This window comes from Lissotriton vulgaris, chromosome 11, assembly GCF_964263255.1.
Source record: "Lissotriton vulgaris chromosome 11, aLisVul1.2, whole genome shotgun sequence".
Lineage (NCBI taxonomy): Eukaryota > Metazoa > Chordata > Amphibia > Caudata > Salamandridae > Lissotriton > Lissotriton vulgaris.
In genome coordinates, this window is record NC_141699.1 from 834975942 (window position 1) to 834988357 (window position 12416).

Consider the following 12416-nt stretch of genomic DNA (forward strand, 5'->3'; position numbering starts at 1 on the left):
AACTGGCACACAGATTCACATAAAAGCTTCTAAGCTTCTAATGATAAGGTTCTAAAACAGAATGAAGAAGAACTGTCCTAACAAACAATGAAAAAGCATAAGTAAAACCAATTAAATTCATTACACAATTGTTGCATGATTTCTCCATAATGCCGGAGGAGGTACCAAGTCATGCTAATCTGAACAACAGTGGAGCATCATTGATACAGGTAAGTAACATTTTTCATATCTGTAGTAACATATATTACAGTGTCAAATCAGTCTGCAACTGTAGATATCCTTCCGTCTCTGCAGTTACATATATTCTAAGCTCACATCTCATGAATTCAATAGGGGCAGACTGAAAGTAACTATTTCATTCATGTGTAGAAAGAAACAGCTTCCATTCTACCTCTTGACCCTACAACAAAAATGCATATGTGACTTTTAATTGCATCTGTATTATTTTAATCTGCCTCTTTAGGCTATCATCACAGACATGGTAGATGTGGAAGCTGCGGAATATTTATCTTTTGGGCACACTGCCTTCATTTTCGCCAAACCGGACCCATTTACTTGTGCTGAATGCTTTAGAGCGGAAATCCCAGTGCACGTCCGGTACCACCAGCCATCTCTAGAAGACGGAGAAGCCTCAGTCACTCTACAGAGCCCCCAACTGCTTATTCGTTGCAGCACAGGTAAATTATGCTTATAGAACTTATTTTAGGACTTCAGTGTTATCGAAAAGGAAGTGCTGTATTCTCGTTATTGAAGGCCTGAAAGTTAGGATTGGTTGTCTGGATCTGTTTTGTTGGCTTTTAATCTTAAACATAGTTTAAATAACAACCAGGTCAGTCTTTTAGAGGCAACTGACTCATTTGCACATTTCAAGGGATGCTATGAATTCATCAGATTTTGTCAAAGATATTGAGTGAGTAGATTTCTGTAACTCTTAATTTACATTGAACTTTTTCCTTGGCTGGGTTGAGTTACCATAGCACCTATTCATATTCATTGGTCGCTTAAGGTACTATCATTCTTGGGTTCAGCAGACTAACAGTCAGGAGCATGCTCAGCTTGGCTTTATACTTGCCAAGAGAAAAAATGTGTTAATGAAGACTTAAATCACCTTGTGAAAACAGGCTTCCAGTGAGGTCACACTCCGTGCACAGCCCCCAAAATCCTTCACTCTGAAACCTTCTGTAAAGCAGCAAGTCAAATTGTCTCCGAAACAAAAATCTGGATCAATACCTCAGGAGTAGGGTCTCCAAAAGCCAGGCTAATGAGACTAGAACTAACAAGCCAAATGTCACTGGCAGAAAACAGTCTCTGGCTACCCGCAACAACCTTTTGAGTACATTTCATGAATTTGGAGTAGGGAGGTATGTAAGGCAGCTCGCTTGTGGCCGGGCCCCTATACATCACAAACCTTCACGGACATCCTAATCTCCATAAGCACTTCCTCCCTAGCAAGAAGCAGCCTCATCAACTCACTCACTTCACTCATATTTCCCATTGTTTGTGTGACTTTCGATATCACACCACTCATCAAAAAAGACAAATTTGACTTGCTAGATCCATCTAACAAATCTACTCCACAGAAGGAAAGAACCTACTCTCTGACCATGACAATGGTTTCTGCCCAGGCAGAAGCATTTATCACGCCCTGACATCTATCATAGACAGATGGCCTCAAATTTACTGCCATTATAAAACAGTTGGCTACACTACTACAGCTGAATCGTTCCTCTGTCCATGACAAACTGCAACCCCAGACCTGCACTATTCTACGTCTGAAGAAACTTCTTAGACTGGATTATCTCCCATCTGTACAGCAGGTCTAACATTGTCTCACCATCCCCTTTAATTGCAGCTTCCTTCTGGCCTAACTCAAGGAGGGACCATCTCAGCAGTCTTTTGTAACTCTACCTGCACCTTTGACAACTAAACTAAGAAACCTGGGAGTTGCATGGTCTCCAGCGCTTTTTTGGTGGCCAAAGTGAACCACGAAATTAGAAAATCTCATGACTGGAATATGGTGATGATAGTAATTTGGTTATCTTACCTATGTAATGTGTAACACCTCTTGCCATTCCTGACTTTTGAAACAACAAAAGCACAAGTCCCATATTGCAATATGGCGTTGCCTTAAAAGCCAGGACTGACCAACAGTTGCATGCTTGCCAAGTGGCATGATTCCACTTGGCAAGCACCCACCATTAAATTGCATGTTTTATGGAACCTACATTCACCCTGTTGTTATCAGTTTTGACTTTTATCTAGTCATTTGACATTACTATGTGAATTCCAGTCACTGCTCTTGTACTATCAAGTTGTAACACATCACATGTGTAAACGTATAGCATACATTGGGCATGATCACCCTAGGGACAGTCCAGATCCCAAATCAAGAAATTGTGGGATTTAAGAAGCAAGATCAAGGTTCCTATGATGGTTGTTTGGCAATGCCTCGGCAATGTTGACAATTGTCTGTGAAATACTGTAGTTATGTGCCTGTGTCAATCAGTCATTTTATTTTCATTTCAAGATACTTTCTTCGGCTTTATGAGTAAAACCATAAAAGTTACACAACACCATAACACAATTTATAAAATACAATTCATATCTTTAAAAGTAACAATTAATCCAATAAAATACAATAGGGTTAGAATATATACATCTGACACACGATTGTGGAGGATAAACAGGGCACAAACCAACATTATACAAGATACAAACACAAAGTAAAAAGTGTCATAGTGAGGTGCCGGGTTTTTAGGAACCCGGTGGTGCCAGGGGATAACACCCGAAGACCTCTGAGTTCTCCCTGTTCCGGACCACAGAAACAAAGAGTCTTCTAGGTGAAGTCAGAGATCGAGTTTTATTGGCTGCAACCAAGTAACAAGTGTCCTAGAAGTACAACAGCACGGGATGTAAGTTCTCAGGAGACTGTTTGTTTTTACAGAACCAGCCTTCTCCTTTTATACAAAAATAACAGCTGCAGGCAAGAATTCTTCAGTTTACAATACGGTCATATACATATTTCCACAATAAAGCAAAAAACAAAGTCATGACGGCCAACCCACATTTTAGATGTCCAGTATGTGATAGATGACCCAGCTCGGTCCAGAAATACCATCAGATATCGACGAAACCCCAATAAAATCAGGCACCTCCTCATCGTAAAACCGGCCATAAACAAGAAACATGGACAGGTATGTGTGTGGATAACATGGTTTGTATGTAGTGAATGGTTTATGGCATGTTGTGCCTTGATGCTATCTTACTCGGCCACTGGGCGAGGGACTGCCCGAACAGGTTTGGCTGGAGGCAGTGGAGTCAGCTCGGCCAGGTCATGGGGAAGTCAGCTAAGGTGGACGTGTCCTTTCAGATCAACTTCGGCCTTAGTCAATTGACTATATGAGGGAAAGACACAAGATGGATGCCATTAAAAAAATGGGGTCCGAGGGTTGGAGACGGAAACCATGATTTAAAGGTGATAGCATCACTCAATCAGGACGCAAATGTATAGGGATAATGTCCTAATCATTACCGGTCTGTAGACACCAATTTCGCCATGATACGATGATATTTTGTGACACGGGTTTTGGGCCTTGGTACCGTATTATGGCAGGGTCCAGAATTTCAGAACCACAATAGCATAAAGTGGCTATCAGTTCTCCATAGAGATTCTAGATCACAAGGCAGACTTTAAAAAAACCTACTACAATGGAATACAATCTGGTTTCAACAATTGTAGGTAAAATAGAGCAGGGTGGACCTGAATAAAGTTCAGCTTCTTTAAAAGAGGAATTTATCTATGAGGAACAGTGTAAAAGTTACAAAAAAAACAGAAAGTCCAGCAAATCCTGTGGAGACACTCCGTCGCAGCCACAGGGTGCTAGCACCTGTCCCCTACAGCTCCCCTTTGGGACCGCTAAAAGCAAATGAAAATAATCCAAGCGAAACCTGGCCAATAAAAACCGCCCTAGCTCTTCAAATCAGCTCTTGATATATTTGTAGCATGAAATCCAGACTTAAAATATCCCTTAGAATCTGATGGTTAAGAGCTAACTCATCATTCAGCCAAACAATTGAGCCAGAGCAACAAGGGGTGCATAGCCAGGTCGTCACTAATATAAGGCAGCCCCACTTCTTCGTGGACCACCAGATTAGATGTAGCCCTTGGCACTCCAAGGAGGCGTTTTAAGAAATTGTTCTCCACCACCTGTATAGCATTAGTTGTAGCATAGCCCCATAGTCCACTCCCATAGCTCGCAATGGCGACACTTTTCGCCTGGTATAACTTCAACATTGCCGCCACAGGGCGCTTACCCATTTTGGTGGCAAAGTTAAAGATTGCTGTATTGGCGCGTGTAACCTCAATTTATCATCCAACAAGACACCCAGATAGGAAAATGTCGTTGTCATGGGCACCCTTTCGTTGCCCACTTTAAAAGGATACTCCTTCTTGGAACGGGACCCTACCTGCATGATGTATGATTTAGAATTATTAATTGCTAGTTCGCGATCCTGCCATAAAGCTCCGAAATGTGTCAAGCAGGGTCTGTAAGCCTTTTGCTCTTCTAGCAATGAGGACAGCGTTGTCTGCATAAAGCAGGACGGGCAAACCCCGACGACCCACATAAGGAAAATCAGCCCCTGTTTTTACCAGCGTCTTGTGTAAGTCATTTATATATAGATTGAATAAAAACGGGGCCAAAATGCATCCCTGCCGTACACCCATCTCGATGTTAAAGTCCCAAGAAACACAGAGATCCTCGGCATATCTGATATTGACCTTGGTGTCCCTGAGCAGATCCTCGAGAAATCCAACCAAATAGTCCTCCACCCCCATGGCCCTCATGGATTGCCACAATTTCCCCCGATTGACACAGTCAAAAGCGGAGGATAGATCCATGAAGGCCATGTAGAGCGTACCCTGGAGGGGCGATTGTGTACTTCCCCGGATCAAATATAAATGAAGGCATTGGGATAAGGTGGAATGCCTCGAGCGGAACCCATATTGAATGTCTGTGATTATCGCATTCTCTTCCGCCCAGGAGGTTAATCTTCTCAAGATTACCCCACCAACGACCTTAACCACAGAGTCAAGGAGGGAGATCGGTCTATAGCACAAAGTGCTATTTCAATCCCCCTTCTTGAAAACCGGAACAATTGTAGAAGTACCCCAGGACTCCGGACAGCCGACCCTTGCTTCTGCGTTAATCACGGCCACCAGGACCGGAGCCAAAAACTGAGGATTAGACTTAAAAAGGTCTGTAGGGATACCATCCGGACCTGGGGCTTTATTACCAGATAGCCCTATGATGCCCAACTCCACCTCTTTCTGCTCAAATATTATCGGAGCATACGTGTTAACCCTATCTCGGGTTTTTGCAGATTTCATCACTCCCTCAAAAATAGTTTTAAAATGTGCCACCCATTCATTCTCAGTTATATTAATGCCCATTTCTCCATCCCTTGACTTCTGGAATAGGGGGCGGTTAATAATGCCCCAAAATCTAGAGCTGCTTGCTAGGGTACTAGGCTTCAGTATTTCATGCCAGGTTTCCACATTCAATTATTTCTTCCTAGAATCCAATGCCTGCTTATATGAGTGATGTTGGGCACTAATCAGCGGTTGATCTCTCTGTATGATTTTTAAGGCTTCCTGTAAAAGTCTTGCAGCCTTAGAGCAGGAGGCATCAAACCATCTGGGTTCAGAGGGCAATGATCTATGGTAAGGGGCACTTAACAAATTCCCTACCTTGGAAATGATACCATCAAAGGCGCTAAGGGCTCCCCCAGGGCGGGTATCAGGAGACACCCAAGATGTGATCTCAGCTGCGCATTTGACTTTCACCTCACTGTGGAATAAATCTGGAGCGATTTGTGACCACTTTATTCTGCGCCTTCTATCCGTAGGTCTCATCCTGCCCACCACCGGAACCCTGTCTTGACTCAACAACAGCCCCCCCCCCCCCCCCCCTCTCCAGAAGTGCACAAACGGGATTATGGTCGCTAAATGCACTTTCTAGGATTGCAAAGCCTTGTATGTTGCTCTGTAAACCAGCAGAGATCAAGATATGATCAATAAAAGAGCCCTTATACCGGCCTTTAAACGAGGGTACAAGTTGTTTACTGAGCAGGGCAGAAAATGTCATTAATGGAAGCAGGTCAAAAAGGTTGAGCAAACTGCTAAGGCCATCCCCCTGTGCTAAGTGCTCAAAATTAAAGCCCCGCATCCTTGCACATCTCAGCTCTTCCATAAAAGTGGTTGCCGGGTCACCACAGGGGTGGATGTTAAAATCTCCCATTACCATAAGGCTATTTCTAACAGGGCCACACATCTTCCTTTAAAGGGTGCTTAACTGAGCAATTTTACACTCCCCCTGTGAAGCCATAGTATTATAGAAATTAATAATTCCCAGGCTGTTCTTTCCTCTTTTCAGAATGATTGCTTGAATGTCTTTGTTAAAAAAGGGAGTTGCTGGATCTTGCAAGTCACTGCCAATGCTATAAATATGGCCAGGCCACCACTAGCTCTGCCGTCTATTGACGATAATGCAGGGACAAAAAAAAGCTTTATAACCCTCCTTCGAAAGGTTGCAGTCAACCAGCCAGGTTTCCTGTAGGCAAACCACAGAGAACTGCCTGATAAACTGCAGCCACATAGGTTTCCCTGCTAAACCTGCAATATTCCATGACAAAACATTATATGTTTCCAGGTTATGCTTCTTTACATCGGTTCCCACCAATAGGGATGCCTGCAGCCGGGGACTAAGCCTCCCCAACCCCACCATACCGCCAGGCACATATCTTGGGTGGTTGTGTAAGGATCCTCCTGCCCTTGGGTTAATACTCCTGCTGACTCAGGCCTCAGATGTAGTCAATCACACTCTTCCAGCCTAGAGAGGGCTGAGAATCTATTTGAGAGCTCCAGCCGGGAAACCAACTGTTGCCCATATAGGCGCCCTACACCTCCAAGATTAAATGAAGAGCCCATCCCCAACACCACAGGAGATTTTTGAGCCCGACCATTAGTAAGCAGATTTGAATTCAACCGACTTCTAGGATCAGTCTTATAGAAGAAACCCAATGGAAGAGCCTTTATACCAAAATCTCTATGAGGGGAATTATGGTAAACTTCCCGAAGGATTCTGTCCACAAGGTAGCTGCTATTAAAGTTCACGATAATAGAGTCGCCCCCTTCATGTTTCCGCGAACTCCCTATCCACCCCACTCGGTGCACCATGATGATATTACGTTCCACCATTGGTCCCATTGAGGTATTACTTGATAACCAATAAGTTACCTTGTTTCTAAGTTGAATGAAATTTTCCTGAGATCAATGGGGAAGCGGCGGACATTTGTCAAAATCACTACCGGGGCGTGGATTGTGGTGGAAGATCAACAACTGCTAAGTTCTGATTGGCGGAAATAGGGGCAGAAATGGGGGGACCCTGATGATCGACTAAGGCTCTTCTTGTCTTCTGCAGAGCCTGTCCCTGCCCAACAGTGGGTCGATCCCTGACGATATCTAGTCCAAGACTTACACCATCAGCCAACCTACCTAAATCATTTTACAACCACATTTACACTACTGTTTTGAGTACTATTGGGAGGGTGGCAAACTGCTACTTCTACAGGTGGAGGGATAGGGCATGGCATCATTGAGACTACATTCGAATTAGGGGGCACTGAATTAGAAATATGTGGGGACTCTAAGAGCCTGTTGTGTTCTACCAGGATCTTCTTGTTGCGATTCAATTTGTCTACAATGGGGCTCAGCCTATCATTCAACATGCAGCTCGTGGTGAATTTAAAGGTCTCCAACATGTCCAGATTGACTATGTTATCCATTACATGAGCACCTGCCTTATTTTTTAGGACCATTTTAGAGGGTACATTTAATTTAATTTTTTTTGCCTGCCTGTCTATTGGTTTAGACTTCCTTTTGGCACTCACACTAGACCTGAGGGCCCCCTTAATATTTCCTAAAGGGCCCACTTTACAGGGTGCTCTCCGGGGTACATGGTTCAAGGTGCCGTCAAGCCCCTCAGACCCCAACATGGGGGCTGGTGCCCCCCTCTCCTTATTTGCAATGATTACAGTTGGAGAGATTACTCTACGGGGTGCCGGACGGGGAGAACCCTACGTAAGTGATGTAACTTCAGTTACCTGGGAGTTGTCACGCCGCCCAGGGGATGATAGGGTACTCAAGGAGTCAATAGCGGTTTGCCTTGTTAGAATATTTCAACCCCCCCATAAGCGAGAGTATACCTTTAGTGGGTGATCTAGTCAAAACGCCAATTTACTAATTCAATTTCCCTATCAATAACAGAAGCAGCTCTTATCAAGAAGTCGTCCATAGTTGTGACATTTGCCCTAGTGGCAACCCTCGCCCCCTCTTGGCATACTTGAGTCTTCCTTCTCCCCATAATGCACACTCTGAGTTTACCTCCCTGCACCAGCTGAAGATGAAAGCCCAAACACTAGTACAATACCAAGTTCCCAAATTATAAAACTAGCTCTACTAAGAGGCTACAACACGCCTCTGCAGGCAACCCACTCAACAAGTCAGTCAGTCAAGAGTCCAGACCACAAAAATGTCTCACCACATGTTTTTGCAAGTGGGAACCAAGAGAGTGGGCTCGGCCCGGCCTTATCCGGCGCCTGACGGGCCCGCCCTTGGCCCGGGTGCGGCCGGGGCATGCCCGCGCGCATCCCGCGGGATCCCTGGGCCCCTTTTGAGTGCATCCTGGCGCTCGGTGATGCAGTGCGCGCCGCACAGAACTCTGGGTGCTGTAGTCCACGCGCCATCAATGGCAATGGCGGTCCCCAGGCGTCTGCGCCTCGCTCCAAACGGCACCCAGCAGCAGCGTCCCAAACTCTGTGGCGGCAGCAGTGAGTCCAGGAATCCCCCCGCAGCAGCGGGCCACTAATGCACACAACGTCAATCAGGCAAACTTCTTAAAGCAGGTGCTTGCTCATACTTTGTCCGTGGCGTAGGGGTGTGTATATATTGCACTGTGCACATGACAAGCAGCGAACTTCTTCTTATCTTCACTATTAAGTGTTCAAAAGTGAGTATATGCAATACATTTGCATCCAACAAAGAAGAGTTCACCATTGTTGTGAAATAGGACTGTGTTAGCAAGTGTGCTGGGCATGACAATAGTAGTGGTGCAGTCATGTCTTATGGAATGACAGATAGCTGTAGAAGGATGTGTGTGCTTCTGCTGTTGGCATAACTAAAATGTGACTCTAAAAGTAGGGCGTCTTTAGGCAACCTTCCGAAAAGTTAATGAAATCTACTTCCTATATCCAACAAGGCACATGAGACAGAAGTGAGTGCCACTACCATTGTGTCTGCATGGCACCAGAAGCCACTGTTTTTGTGATGTTGACAGGGTCCCTGTTTTGTTTCCGTTTTTGTAGACGCTAATTGACTCACTCCTAAAACATGCAGCAGAGCAGAACCGGGAATTGCAATTATGCAGAAACTTGGGGCGTTTTCAACAAAATTGTCATTTTAGTGAAAATGTGCAAATGCCCATTTTAACACCTTAGCTTTGGGTAATCTTCAGAAGGGAAAAGCAATAGCAGTTGACGTAATGCATGAATAATGATCTAGGCAGTGAGGGGAGTGCAAACTTGATTTTAAATTTATAGAGCGCAGCAGTTACCCGAGGGCGTCAAGGCGCTATAGATCACAGTCTCAGAAGAGAGTCCTCTAGTGTTCTAAAGTTGGGGACTGGCTACAAGCAAAATAGCCAGGTCTTAAGGGCCTTTCTGAATGGCAGTAGCTGAGAAATGGCCTTTATATTTATTGGCCGAGTGTTCCAGAATTTACAGACAACAGTGGAGAAAGCTCTGTCGCCTCATCTATTTCTTATAGTTTTGGTACCTTAAGCTGTAGTTTAGATGCAGAGTGGAGATATCTTGCCAGGGGAGTACCAACCAAACATAGGTTTTAGTCTTGAGGGATAGGGGAGATAGAGAGCCTTGTGTACCATACAGAGAGATTTAAAGCTAATTTGCTTGTTAATCAAGAGCCAATGAAGGGTTTCTAGTCCCCTGGCAGCCAGCTGCCCTCTAGGAATATTCAGGACCAGTCTTGCCAGTGTGTTCTGTACCACCTGGAGTTTGTGCTGCATACTTTTGTTTGAGTACAGATACAATGAGTTACAATAATTGAGTCTGGACATTACCAAGCTGCTGGCGTGTGGACTGCTGAATGAGTGGAAAATTGTTTTTCAGCATCATCATAATCCATGTGCAGGTTGAAATAGTACAATTAATTTGAGCATTAAAATTAAGTTCCCTGCCATCAGTACTCCTAGGTTCTTGGCACTATTTCCCAGAGTAGGACAGATTCCTGAGGAGTGAGGCCAACAGCTGCTGTTCCAGCTTGAAGCGCCTGTGCCAAAAAAAATGTCTTCTGTCTCATCCCCATTCAGTATTGAAAAGCTGCATGACATCCATTCTGCCACTTTAGTCATGCAACAAGAAACATATTCAGCTACTGTGCATGAGTTCTTAGGGACTGACACCATGATCTGGGTGTCGTCTGCCGACACTACCTCCATTCTGAAGGAGGGTATGATACCCGCTAGGGGTGCCACATAACTATTGAAAAGCATGGGCTTAGAGATTAGCCCTGTGGCACTCCACAGGGCAGGGAAAAGGCATTTGAGTAAAAGTGCTGTAGCTTCACCTTTTGCGATCTTTCCATCAGGAAGGAGGACAAGAGAGCTAACGCCTGATGGGAGATGCCGAGACCCTGGAGACTGTGCAGCAGCAGCGCAGGTGAGATGGTATCAAATGCTGCAGACAGATCCAGGAGTATCAGCACCACCCCCTGTCCCTCATCCACCAGACGACTGATACAGTCCGTCGCTGAGATCAGAGCAGTTTCTGTCCCATGATGTTTGCTAAAAACAAACTGGAAGTCGTTGAGCCAATGTTGCTGTTCTGCAGTCTCCATCAGATGGATATCCAGATGCATCTCCAATATCTTTACCGGCACAGGGAGCAAAGAGATCGGACAATAGTTTTTACAGTCCATGATGTCCAGATTCGTTTTTTTAGGCCTAATGATAGCCTGCTTCCAACTCTGCAAGTAATATCCAGATAAGATCACATTGTTAATTAGCTTACAGAGTGGGTCAGCTATAGTGTTGGTCCCCATGTGGAGGACTGCAGAAGGACAGGCTTCTAAGGGTGATCCTGCATGAGTTTTCAGGAGGTATTGTTTAGCCAGCTTAGGAGAGAGTGTAGGAAATACGGAAAGGCCTTTTGTCACCTGGCTGGGACAAGATAGCGACTCTTGGGAGACTAGTGGAGATCCACTGGCAATAATAGGATGGGTCGGCGTGAAAGGAGCTAAGCCGAAGCCTGCATGGATATCCATGATCTTGGAATGAAAAAAAGTTGCTAACTTGTTACAGAACACATGAGAGCTCTCTTGTTCTACTCTGGCTGTGAGGCCGAGAGCATTTGTACTAATTTGAATAGTTCTTAAGTGGAGGTTGCATTTTGAATTTTCTCGGTGCAGCACTTGGACTTTTCTTCAGTTAGTGTACGTTCATATTCTTTAATGTTTATTTTACATGAGATCCTTTCTTGTAAATCTTGGGTCTTCGTCCACGCCCTCTCCTGGCGACGGCATGTTTGTTTAAGCATCCTAAGCCTCTCATTATAGCAGGGAGAAGATAGAAAGCACCTTTTATGTGAGGTTGCCTTCAGAGGAGCCAGTATTTTGGCTGCACTCTCCCTCTAGGTAGTGAAGGCATCTGCTTCGCTATCCGGGTCATCTGGAATTACATCGGGTATGCTGTTTAGAGTTCGTATAAAGCCTCGGCCGAGACCCGTTTCCAATTTCTGAATTCGACCACAGTGCGGGAAGTACCATTATTTTTGACAGCCAAAATGGGTGAGAAAGTGAAGGCAACTACACTGTGATCAGACCAGCTGATAGGAATCGCTTTTTGGTAGACCAGTCTGGGATCATTGGGTAAGATACCATCCAGAATATGGCCTGCCTTATGAGTGGGGGAGGAGACCACTTGTGATAGTCCAATATTAGCAAGGGCCTTTAAGAGGGTATTCGGAGTCATGGTTGTCCTTCTGCTCTAGATCAAAATTAAAGTCCCCCAGAATGGTCATCCGACTCTCAGCTAAAAGGAATTCTAGGAGGAGTTTGAGGACCCTGAGAAAAGAGGGTCTGGGGCCAGGGGGCCTATAGATTAACAGCTCCCCAAAGGAGCAGGTGGCAGAGATGGCAGAGAACTTGCATGCTTTATGTCGAATGTTCACTCTCAAGAGGCCGGCCGATTTCAACTGGAGCACATAAGTGAGAAGCTGACCCTTAGCAGCTAGCACCTATAAGTGAAGAATCAGCCCTTAACAGCTAGCTCGTGCATTACATT

General features: G+C 44.9%; 1 protein-coding gene across 4 annotated transcripts in view; it reads left to right on the forward strand.

Moving 5' to 3' along the window:
• PIGX (phosphatidylinositol glycan anchor biosynthesis class X) overlaps positions 1-12416 on the forward strand; it is a 513668-nt gene that overhangs the window by 243347 nt on the left and 257905 nt on the right. For all 4 annotated transcript variants that reach the window (XM_086943952.1, XM_086943950.1, XM_086943953.1 and 1 more), the window contains exon 5: positions 464-677. In XM_086943952.1, the coding sequence (XP_086800078.1) occupies positions 464-677 (214 nt within the window). The remainder of the gene's footprint in view (positions 1-463; positions 678-12416) is intronic.